Source organism: Palaemon carinicauda, chromosome 1, assembly GCF_036898095.1.
Source record: "Palaemon carinicauda isolate YSFRI2023 chromosome 1, ASM3689809v2, whole genome shotgun sequence".
In the NCBI taxonomy this organism is placed as follows: Eukaryota; Metazoa; Arthropoda; class Malacostraca; order Decapoda; family Palaemonidae; genus Palaemon; species Palaemon carinicauda.
This window is the reverse complement of record NC_090725.1, coordinates 101,813,585-101,834,685: the sequence shown is the minus strand read 5'-3', so window position 1 is coordinate 101,834,685 and position 21,101 is coordinate 101,813,585. Positions and strand designations below refer to the sequence as shown.

The 21,101-nt window shown below is 42.1% G+C and overlaps 1 protein-coding gene across 1 annotated transcript in view; it reads right to left on the bottom strand.

The window, feature by feature from the left end:
* LOC137651776 (uncharacterized) overlaps positions 1–21,101 on the bottom strand; it is a 167,526-nt gene that overhangs the window by 20,868 nt on the left and 125,557 nt on the right. The window contains exons 5-7 of the mRNA XM_068385030.1: positions 15,159–15,293; positions 7,268–7,440; positions 121–244 (exon numbers count right to left, since the gene is read on the bottom strand). Coding sequence (XP_068241131.1) covers positions 121–244; positions 7,268–7,440; positions 15,159–15,293 — 432 coding nt within the window. The remainder of the gene's footprint in view (positions 1–120; positions 245–7,267; positions 7,441–15,158; positions 15,294–21,101) is intronic.

The following is a 21,101-nucleotide window of genomic DNA, read 5'->3' as shown; positions in this document are numbered from 1 at the left end:
CATGAACTTAAGTGTCCTTGTGAACTTAGGAAGGGATGCTTCTTAGTCTTTGAATCTACCTGGTAAGTCATGTGCTGTTCATGAGTGACCTTTAAAACTTTATGATTCTGTACCACTAACCTTCACTTTCTTTATGTTGATGTAAGTACCACATTATAGTCCCATAACGAGCTTCTATCATGAAAACCATGGATTGACTACCTCTTACTAAGCAGTCAGGAACATTATCTCCACTAACATCCAGCTGAAGAAAAAAAGTATTATATAGCACAATTCTAATTAACTAAACAAATTATTGCCAGAGGGTCAATCACATTTCATCTAAAACATTAAAGCAATAATACTACTTTTACTAAAAGAGAACTTAGCACCTAAAGTAACTCAAGACAATAACATTAACAAGGAATTATTTAATGAATTATGTAATATAAGCCAAATCTTTCTGAAATTAGGCTTGTCAAAATCCAGAACAAATCTCTCATTTTCATTTTTTCTTGGTAAGCTATCTCTTGAAACATAAAAACAAACTGAATATTGGGTAAGATTCATTGAAATATTTTTTCAACCTACAAAAGTTTTTTTAAAGCTAAGCTACTCTATGATATGATATTCAGAAAATCTATTGAAACCTATAGCTATAAAAATTAATAAATTAAAAATATACCCTAAATAGAAAAGAAGAATGATGGTATTTGTTTACAAGACCACGATCTCCATATACTGCCAAATTATGCAAAGCTATTATTTTCCTCTAATACTTTTTCACAATTTAAAATAATTTGCCACATGGGAAACGAGTTAAAATTATAAAAAAAACTATTGAATTATTAAAAAAAACCTAGACTGGTTTCCTCCACTTATTTCTGCTGAGTTTGGCCTTGGCCCTTCCTCATTCCGTACCAAAAAAAAAGTGATCTTCTCTCCTGACAAGTGACCCTAACCTCTTCTTCCTCTGCAGTTCCTTCTCCACCTGAGGTTTTGCAGGCTGTTCTACCTCGGGATGGCTATTTCACTCATTCAACCTTCAGGCTGAACATGCTAGTTGATCCTGCTCAGCAACAGGTTCACCCCACCAGCACCTGCCGGTCCTGTGGGAAACCCCGGCGGACACCCTCGCATTCTTGAGTGATTTGCCATGCTTGAGAGGACTTCTCGGGCATTTCGTAAGTGTACTTGTGGTTATTCGCCAACACGTTCCAGCTCTTTGGAGCAAGCAGAAGAGCACCCCTGTCCTCCCCATGGCCCAATGGGTCCCTCATTATACTACAACGATATACAGTAACTCCTTGAGGTACGAGTTTAATCCGTTTCGGGACCGAGCTCGTACAGTATTTTAATTTCCTCGTATCTCAGATGAATTTTTCCCATATAAAATAACTGAAAACAAATTAATCCGTTCCCACCCTTTGAAAAAAACCCTAAAAACAGTATATTACAGAAGAAAAACATGTTTATAATTATTGTAATCAACATCCTACACTGACAAAAAAATAAAGGCTATAAACTGGTTATGAAATGTAACATTATTATGGAGTTCTTACCTTCGAGGAAGACGGTAGCGGCTAATGGCCATGTGTGCGGAGGAGGAGGAGGGAGAGAGGACGGGGAGGAGAGAGACTTGACGGCAACACATTCGGTACGCAACCCTTTTGTAACACTACGTAACATACCCTTAACTTGAAATTAAACTTAAATGAAATTCAACTTTAAATTTAACTTAAATGAAATTAGCTTACTGTATACACACTTAAAAATAAAATGTTAATCTTACATTACACTAAACTTAATTCAACATTTTGTTTTCATTTTCATTTTTTTTTTAATTTTCTTCTTCTTCCAGCTTGGCTCTTTTTGCCTCTCTTTCACCTGCACTTTATGATGGCCTTTTCAAAAGGAACCTATCTAGGGATGTTTGTTTTTGTCTCCCCTTTGATATGTTGCAAAAATGACGCACGCAACTGTCGTCACACAAGGCTAACGCACGACCACTCACCAACTTGTCCGGGTGCCTCTTTTCCATAAAATTGGAAAACCCCTGCCACTTCGCTAACATGTCTTTGATTTCTGCCGTAGAAAGGCGGCCCTTGTCTTCCACCTCCTCCTTGCTACTGAGCTCCTGCAACACCTCCAAATATGTCATCTCCTGGAGCTCGATAAATTCCGGTGTAGTGAGCTCTTCCTGATGCACCTCGACAAGGTCGTTCACGTCTTCCTCGTCTACCTCCAGCCCCATGGACTTTCCAAGAGACACGATTTCATCCATCACAACAGGTTCTGGGTCATCAGGGTCTGTTGTATCAAACCCTTCAAAGTCCCTCTCAGCGATGGAAGCTGGCCACAATTTCTTCCACGCTGAATTAAGAGTTTGTCTTGTGACACCCTGCCATGCATCGTCTATAATTTTCAAACAATGGACGATGTTGAAATTTTCTTTCCAAAATTCCCGAAGGGTGAGATTGATGTTGTCTGTGATATCGAAGCATTTCTTGAACAAATGCTTCGTGTACAGTTTTTTAAAGTGTGAAATAACTTGTTGGTCCATGGGCTGGAGGAGTGGCATGGTGTTGGACAGGAGATAAAGGACCCTGATAAACCAGAATTCATCAAGAATGCCCTCTTCGAGATTGGGGCATTGTCGAGGACCAAGAGACATTTCAATGGCAGGTTTTTCTCAGCCAAATATTTTTTGACTGCCGGACCAAAGCACAGATTAACCCATTCTGTAAAGAAATGCCGGGTAACCCAAGCCTTAGCATTAGGGTGCCACATCACTTGCAGTTTCTCTTTCAAGATCCTTTGGCTCTTGAAAGCACATGGGTTTTCCGAATGGTACACCAGCAGTGGCTTGACCTTACAGTCACCGCTGGCATTGGCACACAAGGCTAGAGTTAACCGGTCCTTCATGGGTTTATGGCCCAGTAGTCTCTTCTCCTCTGCCATGATGAAAGTCCTCCTGGGCATCTTCTTCCAGAAAAGGCCAGTTTCATGGCAGTTGAAGACATGTTGGGGGATGAAGCCATGTTGGGCAATAACCGAGGCAAAGGTTGTGACGAAGTTCGCCGCGGCTTTCGCGTCGGAACTTGCTGCTTCCCCATGCCTCACAACCGAGTGTATCCCAGTCCTTTTCTTAAAATTATCCAGTCAGCCATGACTGGCTTTGAAGGTTTCCGCTGGCGTCGAAGTCTCCCCTTTCTCGGCTGCTTGCTTCCCTTTCAAGTCCTCGTAGATTCGACTGGCCTTCTCGCATATGATAGTCTTGGTCACGCTATCTCCCGCCAACTGTTTCTCCTTTATCCAAATCAAAAGAAGCCTCTCCATCTCGTCGTGAACATCACTACGGAGCTTGGAAAGGATGGTTACTCCTTTGGAAGGCTTGGTGTTCTTTATAGCCTCCTTCTGCTTGAGGATGGTACATATAGTTGACGTACTCCTCTTGTACTAGCGCGCCACCTCAGTCACTCTTACCCCACTCTCATGTTTTGCGATTATTTCATGCTTCATCTCCATTGTCATCATACGCTTTTTCTTCTCACTACCCTTGTTTGCACTCGCTTGCTTTGGACCCATTGTTTATTCACTTAATTCTGCACTGATTCACGCAAAAAACACGTAAAAAAAAAGAAAACAATACGGCAATGCTCAGAGATAACTTTACACGACAGAGATCAGATGGGGAAGACCGAGTGATGCTGTCCTCGTGATCAGCCTCTCGCACACGCGGCCACCTAGCGGCCGCATAGGGAACTACTGTACCTCTATCTCAAATTTTTCCACGTACTGTATCTCAGAATGGAAATTTGCGCGGAACTCTCTTCGTATCTCAATTTTCTCGTATGTTGGGTCGCTCGTACTGTATATCAAGGTGTTACTGTACAAGAATTCATCAAAATGCCCTAGCCTACTATTAGCAGGATGCACTTGGGAGGGAGCCTTGCCTTTGCAGGGGATTCTCTGGATGAGTCAAGGGAGGCTAGCTACCATCCTCCTACCCACCCTTCTCTCCAGTCCAGGATGCATCCACACCCCTCTCAACACCCTCAGCCTTTTGATGACATTCTTGAGGTCTACCCTCGCAATACCATCTCACACGATTCCCCATTCTTGTGTGTGGCACGAGTGACAAGCCCTGCACATGAGCAGCGAGCTACCGTGAACATAACGTCACAGCTCGTTCTCGTGTTTCGAACATCTCTCATGAACAAGACTTTGCCTTTTGCACTTGTTGCACCAAAGGGTTTGCACCCCGTCCTCCACGACATTCCCAACTATCTACTCATTGGGATCCCGATTTAGAGTGGATACATAATATTGTCAAGGCTACTATGGCCTCCAAACCTGGCCAGACCAAGGCTGCTTCTTCATCGATTCATTTTGATGAATCAGTTGCCATTCCCTTGAAATCAGATGTGTCTCCAAGGAACCTTATCACCTCATTCGACCATAGGCGGCGTAGCCTTCACTGGCGCTCCAGCGCCAGTACCTTAGTTTGAGGCCCCGATACCGGCAGCCCTGACAGCACCATCTCCCTTGTGAATGTGTCTCGGTATCAGAGACACCCGGAGACTGGGGCTGCTAAATCCCACCTCTCGGATCCAAATCCTGTATGGAAACAACAGGGCCCAAATTCAACAAAGATCCCTTAGAAACAACGTGAACATTAGGCAGGTTGCGCCTCCTCCAGGTGACACACAGCACCCTCTAACCAGTAGGTTCTTATAAGCTTTCCCATCGAGGCAAACGATTTTCCCTCTCCGATCCTTCCTCTGAGACTTTCCTTCACCTTCCCGGAGTGCCCTTGACCCTCTTGGTACCCGGAGCCTTCTCTGCCACGGGAAACTATGGCTCCTTCGCTCTCTCCCCTAAGGAAGCACATAGCACCCTTGAACCCTTCACAGGAGAGACCTGTTGTAAGAAGGGTACAACTTCTCTGCTTAAGAATTGGGGTTCTAAGGTTGCTGACAACCCTCTTCTTCAGCTCAGGATTCAACAGGATGTAGCAGCTGCCTCTGCACCACATCCTAAGTCCCTCTCAGGATTCATTCCCCAAAAGCACTTCATGATGAAGACTATGACCCACCTCTGGCCCAGCCGGGTATGAGCCAGGAGGTGAAGATTCTACTAGATGATTCAGACTGCTCGGACAGTGTCCAACCAAAACCTGCCAGCCCTAAGCCTCCAACCACCAAGCTGGGGGAGTCTGATTACGTGTTTCTTAGGTCTTGGCCTGCATTTGCAAGATCAATGGCCATGGGGTACCTACTTATTTCACTCCAGAGGGTTGGGATACGTCCCTAGTCCTACTCTGTAATGCTCCCAGATCTATGCAGTCTAGACTGGTGGAAGGTTCCCTACGGAAAGTAGACTCGCAAATCTCTGCGATGAAAGATTCCCTTAGGGCTAGCATCTCCTCGAGAATATTTCCTCGTCCGTTTTTTAAATAAAGGAAGTAAGTCGGCCCTCGTTTATCGCATGTTCTTGCTTTGCGGTTTCAGTTTTACGCGACCAAGAACCACGCAATACCTATCAAATAAAAATTCTCATATTTGCGGTAAAATTCACGCTGCGGGACGATTTCAAATAGCCATGGCTCCTTTACACTGGGAGTACTTTGCGCCATTTACCTATCTCTCCACCCTGCTAGTCCTAGCTCTAGCTATACACTGTATATCCATTTAATGTGGTAAAAAACTACAGTTATCTTTGATATAAACCGGATTTCGATTAAACTGGTGTTTCACTTTACTATATTCAATAATGCGTATAAAAAATCACACTACTATTGCATTCATAAATAAAAACATAGTGAATCATAATCTTTTCTATTGTTTACATTCATATTTTTCCAAATCAGCTGATTAAACCTGCATAGTCCGCCGTCAACCTCAATTTTCGGATCAAATAACTCCCTTATTATTAAGGCATGCTACAAAGGATATTTCATCTTTCGTAAAATAAAAAAATATTACAGTACTTGATCTATCATTTTCCAATTAACATATTAATTTCAAGTTTTATTTGAAATACTTTTCATATTTAATCTACTTGTACTTGAGTTGAATTGTATAAAGTTAACCGGAGTTTCATTCATGTTGCTGATGCACGATATTTTATATTTTTAGCTCTGTGGTACTTGATTATAAAGCTTAAGAAATAATTTATTGCAGCTCAGTGAGTATTCAATAGAGACATTGCGAAGAAACAAAGTTTCAATGAGAGAGAGAGAGAGAGAGAGAGAGAGAGAGAGAGAGAGAGAGAGAGAGAGAGAGAGAGAGAGAGAGAGAGAGAGAGAGAGACTGTGTGTTACAAGGATTACAAGGATTTTGAATGTCTCAAAGACTTTTTAGTCCATCGACAGAGACTCACTTGCCCTTTGGTAGAAGGATTTAGTTTAAGCATTCAGAGTTCTTATGATCTTGTCTAACTTATTCTTGAATTCATTTACTGTGTTATTCTTTACTACATCTGCTGGAAGTCTATTCCAAGTATTTTCTATTTTGTATGTAAAGAAATTGCCAAATTGAGTGGTGTTGTATCTTTTTAATTCCAGTTTGTATCCGTTACCTCTGGACTGATTTGTGCTACGCATGAATAGATTGTTGTAATCTACATTTGTTATTCTTTTAAGAATGCCTCTGTTAACTGTCCCCATAATTGTCGAGTTTGTACATCAAATAAGTTCAAACGTTCCATCCTTTGTCTATATCCAAATTGCCAGTCTATTTATATCCTTCTGAATACTTAGAGCTCAGAATTGGACTCCGTATTCTAGATGGGGTCTTACTAGTGATGTGTACAACTGTAGTACAATGTCTTTGTTTCCGTATTTGAATTGTCTCTTTACGTAGCCTATTAGTTTCTGCGCTTTCTTTTCAGCTTTTATGCTCTGTTTGGTGAACTTTAAATCCTTGCTGATAATAATACCGAGGTCTTCCTCTTGGTCCACACTTTCTATTTCATTACCCAGCAATGAGTAATCAGACTGTGGGTTACTATAACTTATGTGCATGACTTTACATTTCCCACAGTTGAAAGGCATTTACCATTTTCTGGACCATTCTCCTAGCTTTAAAGCCTCGCTAAAATTTTAATGGCTCGTCCTTTCAGTTTCAACGAAAGTAATACCCCTAATAAATAGTGTAACTTTGTATTCCAGTTACGGAACAAATAAACTTCTTTATGTAAAGACAAGTGACCACTATTAATATTTAACAACTTATAGGAGACAGATTTCTACAGAATAAACATTTTTCTTGAAAGTCCTACTTACCAAATCACACTGCAAATCAACAGGACATTCTCTTAACGGAATTCGCCATTTTTCATGCCCTAGTTGGCCATCAAGCATTAATAACCCACACTGTCCATCACCAATTATGTCCATTGCCTCCTCATCACCATCGTCACCTTCACCACAATTATTACATCCAGTTGATAACTGATCTGAGGAGTAAGAACACAGTTTAAAAGTAGTACAATATCAAAGAAAATTCTACATAAAAATGATGCCAACCAAAAATATTTAGGTAAGGACCTTTTATGGAATTTTTAAGGCACTGCATGAAAATATATCATGCTAGTAAGTTTTAAATCTTGCTTATGACTTTTACTTTGTTTAATTTTTCATTTGTTACTTTTTTTTTACTGATGGGCAATAAATTTTGTCACAAAGTACACAAATTATAATTTCTCAAAATGAATAGTATTTTTCCATTTATCTATGTGGCAGTGTAAGCTTTCAGCCTCAAGTAGACAGTGAGAAAATTTTTTGTACCGTACAGATGGACTACCGATATGACCCATTGGGATTAATAGCTGCACCAAACAATCTCCTGAACCCCTTTCCGAGCAATGCCTATTTCACTGCCATCTAAGCTCTTGCTCCCATAAATTCCATTGTTTTATCTTGCTTACCTCCAATGCACTAATGAAACAGCTCTCAAATCTTTGACTTCATTATCACTTTCACTATCAATGTCTGGTTTAAACAATATCTCTTCTATAGGGCGTGGCATGTAAATACTAATAACCATAACTGTCTTTGGATTTTATCATTACCCAAAATTCATAAGCTTTACTTTCTTTGATAGCCATCTTTATTTTCATTTGCTTTCGCCATAGCAAAATACAGGCAAAGATACCTCACAAAGTGTTAACAAGAGAAAAACAAGTAAAAAATTATGAGTAATATGAATGGCCTTAGAATGTCTTCTGATGATGACTGCTTCCTCATTACTTAAAGAAACAAAATTCTAATATAGCCAATGAAATTTCAGGAATAATAACTCCACATATCATGAAGTTAGGAAATTTGTTTACTTTAATTAATGATCTCATACTTAGCTTTGACAATAGCACTTAATATTTATACTCAACCAACAAGTTTCTTGTCATATATACAAAGTAATTAACATCATTATACATACATACATATACCAAGGCACTTCCCCCATTTTGGGGGTAGCCAACATCAGACATATGAAACAGAAAAGAGGACATCTCCTCTCTAATTTCCTCCAAGCCTGACAAGGGACTCACGAGTTCGGCTGGTACTGCTAGGGGGACCACAGCCCACCCTCCCCCGTTATCCACCACAGATGAAGCTTCATAACGCTGAATTCCCTACTGCTCCTACCTCCGCGGTCTCCCAAGGCACCGGAGGAAGCAGCAGAGCCTACCGGAACTGCGTCACAATTGCTCGCCATTCATTCCTATTTCTAGCACGCTCTCTTGCCTCTCTCACATCTATCCTCCTATCACCCAGAGCTTCCTTCACTCCATCCATCCACCCAAACCTTGGCCTTCCTCTTGTACTTCTCCCATGAACTCTAGCATTCATCACCTTCTTTAGCAGACAGTCATTTTCCATTCTCTCAACATGGCCAAACCACCTCAACACATTCATATTCACATTCATAACGTCATTATAGCACAGTTTTTCCTTTGACATTGAGGAATGATTATTGCAGACATAACAAGCAATATATTCACACACTTGACTGGATTGTGGTCACAATTTCAAAGGATTAATCAATAGTCAACGGTTTAATTAGGTCCTTGATGCATGGTTGTTACTTGTTAATATTTTAGGTCTTGAAAATCGGTCTTAATAGCGAAGAGGCCATACTTTTGGAGTGGTCGTTAAGTGAGATTATATTTGAAATATAAATTTCATAGAAAAACTGAAAATCAAAATCTATACCTTGATAAAATTAAATTCATGAAAAACTTTTATGAAACTTACATCTTTTCACACAATAAAAGACCTTATTAACACTCCTCCAAACTTATTTTATCTGTAAAATTCACAGATAATTGTCTAAATCAATATCTACAAACTTCTATCTATCTATTTACCAAGACACTTCCCCCAATTTTAGGGGGTACCGACATCAAAGCAAGGAAACAAAAGGGGCCTTTCCTCTCTTTGCTCCTCCCAGCCTGACAAGGGATTCAGCCAAGTTTGGCTGGTACTGCTGGGGTGCCACAGCCCACACTCCCCCCGTTATCCACCACAAATGAAGTTTCACATGCTGAATCCCCTATTGCTGCTACCTCTGCGGCCACCAAGGCAACCGGAGGAAGCTGCAGGGCCTACCAAAACTGCGTCACAATCGCTGGCCATTCATTCCTATTTCTAGCACGCTCTCTTGCCTACCTCAGATCTATCCTCATATCACCCAGAGCTTTCTTCACTCCATCCATCCCCCCAGACCTTGCCCTTCCTCTTGTGCTTCTCCCATCAACTCTTGCATTCATCACCTTCTTTACCTGACAGCCATTTTCCATTCTCTCAACATGGCCAAACCACCTCAACACATTCATATCCACTCTAGCTACTAAATCAATTCTTACAACCATTTTCCCACTCACTACGTCGTTCCTAACCCTATTTAAACGAGATACACTAGCCATACTCCTCAGACACTTCATCTCAAACACATTCAATTTCTGTCTCTCAGTCACTTTCATTCCCCACAACTCCAATCCATACATCACAGTTGGTACAATCACTTTCTCATACAGAACTCTTTTTATATTCACGCTTAACCCTCTATTCTTTACCGCTCCCTTCACTGCCCCCAACACTTTGCATCCTTCATTCTCTCTCTGACATACATTTGCATCTACTCCACATTTGCTGCAACAACATACCCCCCAAGTACTTCGACTGATCTACTTCCTCAAGTAACTCTCCATTCAACATGACATTCAACCTCGCACCATCCTTCCCTCTCGTGCATGTCATAACCTTACTCTTACCCAAATTAACTCTCAACTTCCTTCTCTCACATACACTTCAAAACTGTCACTAATTGACCAAGCTTCTCTTCCGAGTCTGCAACCAGCACAGTATCATCCGCAAACAACTGATTTACCTCCCATTCATGATTACTCACATCTATCAGTTTTAATCCTCAACCAAGCCCTCAAGCCTTCACCTCTCTCACCACTCCGTCAACAAAAACAAATTGAACAACCATGGAGACATCACACATCCCTGTCTTAGCCCCTTTCACCAGAAACCACTCACTCACTACATTTCCTATCCTAACACATGCTTTACTACCTACGTGGAAACTCTTCACTGCTTGCAACAACCTTCCACCGATTCCATATAATATCATTACGTTTCACATCATTTCCCTATCATCTCTATCATATGCTTTCTCTAGATCCATAAACCCAACATACACCTCCTTACCTTTTGCTAAATATTTCTCGCATATCTGCCTAACTGTAAAAATCTGATTCAAACATACCCTACAACTTCTAAAACCACCCTGTACTTCAAAGATTGCATTCTTTTATCCTTAATCATATCATTTATTTCTCTACCATACATTTTTCCAACCACACTCAACAAACTAATACCCCTTGAATTACAACACCCATGCACATCTCCCTTACCTTCATATAGTGGTACAATACATGCACACACCCAGTATACTGGTACCATTGACAACATAAAACACATATTAAACAATCTCACCAAGCATTCAAGTACAGTCAAACCCCTTTCCTTTAACATCTCAGTCCTCACACCATCCACACCATGTGCCTTTCCCACTGTTTCATCTAGTGCTCTCCTCACTTCCTCTCTTGTAATCTCTCTCTCTCATTCTCTTCTCCCATCACTGGCACCTCAACACCTGCAACAGCAAACTTATAGGTGAAAATTGCAAAAAAAGTTCAATCTCACATTCACTGGGATTGACCTTTATACCCTTCAAACAGAATACCAATGACCCAGCATAGATTAATTGCTTTTGCCCATAAAAATGAATAATTATAAACCCAGGGAGAAAAACCATCTATGGACAGTAACTTATACTAAATCAATTGAAATGAAATCCTGCCACCAATATTCACCATAATGAAAACACCAAGAGCAAATCAAAATTAAAAAACTCGAGCATACAGTACTTGGAAACTCGTATCTAAGAGTCAAAACCAGGGTAGAGTGATCCACCATCATTTTCCATCATCTATCAACATGGCCATTGTTAACATCAATATTCTCTTGAATAATTGAGCTAATATTGTTTCAAGAGTTCTGTTTACTTTAAATACTAATCATCTCTGCCTACAATAGTAATTTGACGTCTATACAAAAATGTTTACTTTGTATAAAAAAGTAAAGGGCTTTCTTCATGAAAAATCAAGGAAAATCCTTTGTTTCAGTTGAAAAAAAAGAGTGCGTTTTAATCAGAAAATAATTCTTGTATAGAACATGGAAACCTCGAAGCACAAAACGTTTCTTTGTGACATTCAATTACGCTTACAAATACTGTACACTATCAAAACTTCATCTAATATAACAAATTTGGAAGTAATTTGTATTTTTCCTAACATACAAACCTGGAGCTATTTATAGGGGTATACTTTCGGTGTAGCTGAAAGAAGAGCCCATCCTCTAGTTAGCAGGTGGGGGATGGGGTAGACTGGCTACCCCGCTCACTCACACCTCTCGGCTGAGTGACCACTTTGCTTTATGGCAGGACTTCTCGGGGGACAGGGTGGCGGGCCAATTTGTATAGATAGCTCCAGGTTTGTACGTTAGGAAAAATACAAATTACTTCCAAATATGTGATCTCCACTCCCCTGCAGAGAGAAATATAGCTGTGAAAGATGTTGACCTATTTAGGAGAAGGCTACCCTTAGACAGGGTGCTAGGAGTACTATGGGACCTTGACAGGGATGCGTTGACAGTCCGTACGTCTACCTACTACGAACCTTACAATTGAAGAGGGATCCTGAGCATAATGAGTTTTGTCTACAACCCCTTGGACACATTAGCACCCTTCACAGTAAGAGCAAAGATAATCTTTCAAGACGATGTACGCTGAAAGGTTGGATACGACCGGAATCTCACACCAGAAAATAAGTTATGATGGGTTACGTGGCTTTTGGAGCTATAAGCCTTAGAAGGACTATTCATTCCCTGCCAATAAGTGACAGGAGGCCTCGGTGAGAAGGACAGGATACAATTACATCATCTCTGTGATGCCTCTCAAGCTGCATATGCCTCAGTGTCTTACACATGAAACACAAAATAAACAAAAATATAGTAGCATGGATTTAGCACGCACAAGTTTAGCACCAATCATGACGTTATCCAAAGTATGTCTTGAATTGTACACAGCAGTTTTGGCTGCTGAGACAAGTGTCAAGATTAGGAGGGTGATAAAACAACCAGTCAAACACTCTAGCTTTCGGTCAGATAGTGCAATAGTTCTCCAATACATTAAGAGCACCAAACGTCAATTTCAAACTTTCATTCACTATTTATTTCTTGTGATCAAACCTGGTGACATGGACAATATGCGAGTTAGTATAATTACAAATTGACATGTTATTGATCAAAAATCCATGTGTCAGACAATAAATAACACAATGATTTGTATGTTGATCGTTATAGCCTCCTCTAACTTACAGTTGTTAATATATTACCATATTACATAATTGTGTACAACATTATACATACACGATGCGGTATTGCGGTAGTTTTGGAAATTGCTCTACGATGTGTATTCTCTGCAAATTCTCGTTCACAACTACGTTATACATTCACGATGGGGATGTGTTTATGCTCCGCGCATCAATGGCTTGATTCTTTTCCTATGGTGGTGTTCAACATGTGTTGAGGCTATAGGTTAATGCTAGCTTTTAACTCTTTATTCTAGTTCCCTTTCCTCAGTATAGCTATATTATTTATTTCACACATATACTTATTCTACATTCACTATTACGGCTAATACAGACTGAAGGACCCGAACCGCGTTCCCTGCGAGAGGGGGAGAGGAACACTGAGTAGACTCCGCCCGAGGGGGAGACTAACACCACTCTAAAGATACCTCCTCCGCTGGGAGGTTTGTTCTCCCGTAGGAGAACGTCGCTTAAGACAAGACTCTCGCTCCGCCCCTGGAGGAGAACCATAAGTGTAAGGGGGACCACTGATGCCCAAAGGCGGTCTTCTCTCGAGAACGAGAGACTTCGGAGAAAGCTCTGCCACTGCCCCTGGTGGATCAGTAAATTCCTCAGCGTCAGAAACAGATTCAAGGCCTGGCCGACGATTCGCAGCTCTAACACAAAAGCTGAACATAAGTTTTCTCTTGCGAACGGGAGGAAAGTTTTCCCAAAGGATGACATCGCCTAAGACAAGCTTTATCCCAGCTCTATGAGAAAAAAGCATAGGCGTAATAATCTCTTTCGTTTATCCTCCCGAAGGAGGACATCGCCTAAGACAAGCTTTCTCCCAGCTCTATGGGAAAAAAGCGAAGGCGTAATAATCTCTCTCATGAACGAGAGAGAAGTCCTCCGGAAGGAGGGCATCACCTAGGACAAGCTATCTCCCAGCTCAATGGGAAAAAAGCGTAAGCGTAATAATCTCTCTTGCAAACGAGAGAGAAGTCGTCCCGAAGGAGGACATCGCCTAAGACAAGCTTTATCCCAGCTCTATGGGAAAAAAGCGTAGGCGTAATAATCTCGCTGGCAAAGAAGAGAGATGTCCTCCCGAAGGAGGACATCACCTAAGACAAGCTTTGTGCCAGCTCTATGGGAAAAAGCATAGGTGTAACGATCTCTCGCGAACGAGAGAGAAGTTCCACTCAAAGGAGGAGCAAGCCTTGGACTTGCTTTTTTCCAGCTCAGTCTTCAGCAACAAGATAGCAGAAGTAGATCTCGTCAAGCTGTCAGCAATTCTTCCTGAAAGAGGAAAGATTGCTGAACGGCGTATGTAGGGAAGCTCTCCCTCAGAAGGGGGAGCAGACCAACTCCTGGGAAGGTTAACACTCCCTCATAAGGGAAGGTTCTCCAACCCCTAGAGCCAAACCTCCTGGCAGCACTCTATGCTTCCCATCAACAAGCCTTGTTCAAGTTAAAGGTCGGCAACGAGTGCTAGCTCGTAAGGTGGGTAGCTCACGAGCTGCAACAGGAAGCGCAGGACATTGACCGGAGCGGCCGAAACCATCGTCTTCTTTCTACGTCGCTGCTATCTGTAGAAAAGGATATAAAAGTTGGGATGAATTACAATTCATAACTTCACTGCATAACATGAACTATTCGGGGAATAAGTCACCTTTGCACGGGAATTCCTTGACAGGGAGAGGAACTATTATAAACTTTAACTCAAGTACTGAACAAACACACAGGAGTGTTGAAGAACAGCCGGCCACCCACGCAGGGAAGACCGGCAAGGATGGGGAGGAGTATCAACACAACGACAACTCCTTTACGGCGGAGGCCGCCGGATATGTTGTCAAATTTGTCAACATTAATTAAAGTTACAAGTATTTAACTACATAACAGTATGTTTCCACATATACATATATACACAAATATATGTATAAGGCAAAAACACACACAAAAGAAAAAACTAAGCAGAAAAACAATCAAGGCAAGTCTTAGCGGGAGAGAAGGGCAGCATGTCCGTCCTCTACCGAGCCATAAAGTAAAGTGGTTACTCAGCCGAGAGGTGTGAGTGAGCGGGGTAGCCAGTCTACCCCAACCCCCCGCTAACTAGCGGATGGGGTAGTTACCCCTCACTAAAATTATCATGGCTCGTCTTTCAGCTACGCCGAAAGTATACCCCTATAAATAGTGGAGGGTTTGTATTTACGCCGGAACAACTGAGAATTTACAAATTTCCAAAACCTTACCTGTTCTCCAAACATCACCATCTGATTCTGTAGAGTTTTCTGCATGCCATCCAGATATGTTGTTTGAGGTATAATAGCTCAGTAACACATTGTGACCACCTAAAAGCCTTCGTACCAGCTTTGTTTGATTGATCCCTAGAACATAAAACAGAAATTTAATTTTTCATCTATATGACTAATAAAATTAACAAATCAAAACTATTTCAAAATAGCAATTAAGGTTTATATTAACTCATCTGTAAAACCAAAGAATATCCAGAGTAGAACTTTCAACTTTTAAAATACTGGATCATTTTGAAAGCAGTTTTTTCAGCACAAAATAAAAGGCAGACATAAACAAAATGACATTCTCTATAAAAGCAGATAACGATGACAGTACTGACTATTCAAGTGAGTAAAATTGACAAATGTTTTAGCACCGAGGGATTTAACAATAATAAAAGAATTTGTCAAAGTTCAAATGAGTCATTTTTGGGCTCAAGCCCTGTCGTCCTGATGGAAGGTTCCTATTGGTAGCTTTCTAAGGGATATTTGGCTACAGTGATATTCCCAGAGAATTAACCTTTAGGTCTCTTGAATTCTAACTCCTGGCGCAAATATCCTTAAAAATTCTCTTAAAGATATCGCATGATATCAGGGAACGTATATCTTGATAAGACACATAGCAATCTTCACCCCGAATAGCGTTTTCGTTTCGAGGAGGAAAAGTGGCAAAAATTAGAGGGGAGCCGTATCAAGGTTACCCTTCCTCCCGTACTACTACGAGTATCTAGATGGCGCTTATTCCTATTTTCGTAGCGAATTCGCATGGTGGTTTTCCCTATTGCTCTAACGTTTGTGTTCAATTATCTGAGGATTAATCATGCAATCTCCAACTTCTTCTGCCTCTGGAAAGTTGAGTATTTCTTCTTTACAGTGTATAATTTTCAGCTCCTGCTTCACAGAGAAATTAGAGTAATTTTAAGTGTTTGGACCTTAGCCGATCACCGGAGGCGAAATGGGCGCTGTCATTCATAACGCATGTATTATTTAGTTAGCTGAACGACACTCCCGGTTGTAATAGCATGAATAATTATGAAGCTATTCAATTAAGATTAAACTAGGAAGTTATATATTATGTCGATTGTATTCATTAGAGTTTCGGCGATTTAGGTGTCCGAACCTCGCCCCGCGCTAGGCTTCCTAGCCTACGCGCTTTAGTTTACTTTCATGCATGATATAGAATGACATTCCTAGTTGTAATAGCATTAATAAATTATGAAGCTATTTAGGCACAATTATACTTGCAAAGATATACATAATTTTGCATATATTTCCTCTTCCTGATATCAATCGCATACGTTAGAGTTTCGACGATCTAGGTAACCGAAATCTCACCTTGCACTAAGCTAACTAGCCTATGCGCTTTAGTATACTTTTATACATGTTCCCAGTTTACCCTCATGTATCGTTTTATCAATTCATGTGGAGATAGATATCTCCTAGAATTATTATATAACTCGATACTCGTCTCCTGTGAAGATTTAAGAGTAATCCCTCCTTCCCTCTGAGTGTCGCCATAGGCTACAACCCTATCTTTGTCCTGCCATAGAGTAGACACTGCCGGCATGGGAGGCTATGCCTCCCAAGGCCGCACTTAAAGTGGTTGTATGATGCCGCCACCTTCTTCCCTGCGGTCTAGAAGACTAGTCGTTTCGGCAGACCCTTGGCTGAAGAATAGATATTCTTCTGCCGCCTAGGATGGCGCCGATACTGAAATGAAGTTTCTCCCCTGTTGGGAGGTGGTGGCAAGTCTGCCGCCTCCTCCTAACACTGTTTCGGCAGACCCTAGGCTGAAGAATAGATGTTCTTCTGCCACCTAGGATGGCGCCGATACTGAAACAGAGTTTCTCCCTCATGTGGTAGTGGCGGCAACCTTGCCGCCCTCTTCCACACTTGATACAGGACCCTTTCCCTGCCCCTCTCTGTCCTTTAGCGATGGCCTAGCTGTCGTAACCCCGTGGCCGTCGTCCCACAATCTCACCGCTTGCGGTAGGTTGGGGTACCAGCTGGCCTCCTACATAAGCAGCTGTATAGTCACTCAGTCTTTTCCTTATGGACGCAAGGCTCCGGGAAAGGTTGTGCCGGCTGTGACGGCTGCCGGTGGGAGACCCCTTTCTGTTGAATGTTCTTCAGTCCTCTCTTGAACTGCCATCCACATCTCCGAAGCCGGCAGTGACCAGCAACAGTTTTTGTGGTTGGATGGAAGCCTGAATGATACATTCTTCCCTTCCATTTGAACCCTCATTCTGGAGGAAGGTAGTAAGATTAAGTACTTACACCCTTATCTATTGTTAACAAACATTTAATAAGGTAGCCCTTCACACCATGCTTTCTCTCTCTCTGTCAGCTAGTGCCGCCAGGTAATAACCCAGCCGGCGTCTGGATCGTGTCGCCAGGTGCTAGCCTAGCCAGCAACATGCCGGCTGAACTACAGTATGTGATTATACAGTAGCCAGTATATTTGCAGTATAGATCATACTGCAGACAGAAAACTATAGTATATATTATACAGTAGTTATTTTCCAACATACCCTGTGTATCCTTGCACAGTCTATTGTTAAGACCAGTCATATATCGAAAGAAAAGATTTCTTTAATACACTGATAGCTAATCAGTTAACAATTTACCCCACAATATTAAATCCTTAAGAAGGGTCAGTGTTAAGATACACTTACCTACCCCTAGGGATTAGAACCCTTCCCTTGGGTTTCCTGAATAAGAAGACTCTATGGCTTTAATTTTGGGGGAGGTCACAGAAATTGGCTGGACAGGAAACACAAGTATGTGTCTTTCCTAGTTCCTTTCTATCTTGACTATCCTAAGCTATAATGGTTAAAATATTAATAGTAATATTTTACATATTTGTTTATCAGGTGAGATAAACTACCGCATACTCATTTAAATTTCCTCTCTTTACAGGAGGACCAAGTGAAGTGCGAAGTCATCTTCTGCAACGTCAGGAGTAAGGACTTCTGCGGCCATAAAGAATGCAGGGCTCATGCCCCCTGCACCACTACTAAAGAAGCTCTCTGGGACCCCAAGGCTGCAACATATGCAGGGCCTTGGTTACCGAAGCTTTTGATGACCCCAAGTCAGTAGAGTCAAGGGATGCAGCACGAGAGAAGCTGCGTAAATGGGTACGTGGGTTCCAGAAGAACTCGACGGGACCATACCTTCCTAACGAAAGGATGCGCAACTTGCTGTTCCCTAAAGCGGGTATGGAAGCTGGCATACCCTAGACTCCATGCGCCCAGATTGCCATAGAAACGGAAGTCAGTGACGCATTACAAGACATGGACATCCATCAAGAGGAGAAGATGTCTGAAGTGTCCTTGGACACTGAGAAGGATCTTCTCAAGGAAGGTCACGAGGAGGAGTCTACATTGACTCCTGAAGAAGATGATGAAGTTGAGCCCCTTCCATCGGTGCCGGCTCTGGAGCCGTTACCTTCAACATCTTCTGCCCCTCCATCAGATGACATGAGACAGGCACTGGCCAATCTTATGGTGCTGATGGAGAGCATTCGCAAACAAGGTGAAGAAAGGGAGGCGAAACTCGAAAGACAAATCACAAGAGACTCAGAGTTCAAGACCTCCCAACCTGCTCCGAAGCTAACCCCTGGAGATATGCGGAGTACATGTCGATCACTAACAGCAAACTCTTTATGTTGGAGAAATTGGGAGCCGTCCCTATTGGCGACATTCAGTTCTGGCCAAGCTTCAATGCTTACCCAGACTGCTTCATTCGTCTGAAGCTGGAACCAGCGTCGAAGGAAGTGATGGAACCCAAGGAGGTCATAGTATTCGACCATGACAAGGCACAGGCTCTTTTGACAAGCAGCCTAAAGCAGGTGGGCTACACTAATTCTAAGGTGTCTGCCCTCAGCAAGAAACATCCTACCTTTCTTGCTCCAGCTTCAATAGCCTTCCTATTTACATCTAAGGCTCTTAAAGCCGTTGTCAAGGCAATAGAGGCAGGCAAACCTTGTCCTACACTGGATGAATGTAGACCTTTGTCGTTGGCCCTGCCCATGGAGGATAAGGATTGGAAGGAAGTCCACCTTACCTTCTCGGCTGGGAAGTTAGAGGCAGATATCGCTGGACGTCAGTTCAACGAGAATCTCCCAAAGCTGTCAGACTTTCTCTTGCATAGGGAGCAAGAAACGAAAGAAAGACTAGCGGCATCTCTATCCCTACAGAATTGTTTGGAGATAACTGCAGGCCTAAAGAGCACCCCAGATATGAACATGGTCATGGCCAAGATGCACATGGCTACCTTGGTAAAGGACCTGTACAGCTTTATTAAAGCCAGAAGGGCATGTAGAGAGTTCGTGTTTGCTTCAGCAGCTGTAAAACACGAACCCAGGAAGCTGATAGCTTCCAATATCTGGGGTAAAGACCTCTTCCCAAATGAAGCGGTCACAGAGGTAGTTGACAAGGCTGCCACGGAGAATAAAAACCTTCTCCAGAAGTGGGGTATGTCATCTAAAATGAAGTCTTCTCCAGATGAGGGTCCCCAGCCTAAGAAGAAGACTAAGAGACCTAGATTACCCTGCCAAACAACAACATCCCACAGTCACCATGACCAGGGTGCCCCAAGTGGTGGCTAAACCGCAAACCACTTACCAGATGGTACCTCAACAGCTGGTTGCCCAGTCACCGGAATTTAACCCTACGTTTGAGAGGCAGACCACTACCTTTCGTCCCAAAGGTAGAGGCTCTAGACGGAGCTCCTTAAAGCACCCCTCATGAGACAAGGGGGTAGGGGAGGACGCGGTCAGGGAGGTAAATCCTCTGGAAAACAGAAGCAATGAGATGCTTCAGGTAGGAGGGAGGCTCCAACAATTTCAGGATCGTTGGACCTTCGATCCTTGGGCCCACAGCCTATTCAAAAACGGACTTGGATGGAGCTGGAGCGAGGCTCCACCATCATTTCCTCAATTCTTCCAACACTCCACCCCCTTACTGGAAGAATGTACCCTAGAACTATTGAGAAAACGGGTAATAAGGAGGGCAAAGTCCAGGGAAGGCTGTTTTGTGTTCCCAAGAAGGACTCAGACAAACTCAGAGTCATTCTGGACTTGTCGCCACTCAACAAGTTCATCGAGAACGACAAGTTCAGGATGTTAACCCTTCAACACATAAGGACCCTGTTACCAAAAGGGGCATACACAGTCTCAATAGGCCTGTCAGATGCTTACTGGCATATTCCAGTCAACCGGCCCCTCTCCTCCTACGTAGGATTCAGGCTACAGAAGAAGAAGTACGTCTTCAGAGCCATGCCCTTCGGACTAAACATAGCCCCAAGGATTTTCACGAGAACTTGCAGACGCTGTCGTTCAATAACTACGCCTAGGAGGCGTTCAGGTAGCAGCGTACCTGTGTGGCGGAATGTTGCAAGAACAAGCCCAACACCCTGAATCACACCTACTGACAATTGTCTCAACAACACAAACTTTCCCCTTACGTTATCATAAACTGGACTCTTAGACTGAAGGGCAACTAAAACAAAACATGACCTTAAAACTATATTTCTTAAAACTTAAGAATAAATCAATAACTATCCACATTCAAATTATCAACACTTAAAACTAATCAAAAACTTTACACAAAATAATATAATATATAATAACCAAAAGCACCATTCATATAACCCGCAAAAACCCTAACAGACTTAAAATTACCCCATACACCAAAACCAATATTTGTTTATGTGTGGACGTCTTTGTCCACACAAGGGCCAACAGTCCTTTTATAGCCCAACCACAACTCTGTAGCTACCGTAACACTGACAAATGTTATTACATAATTGCATTAATCATCATCATCATCATCACAATCCTTATTATCAGTGATCCAAACGGAAAATCCTTCACACGGGCTGGGTCATTATGGCATCAAT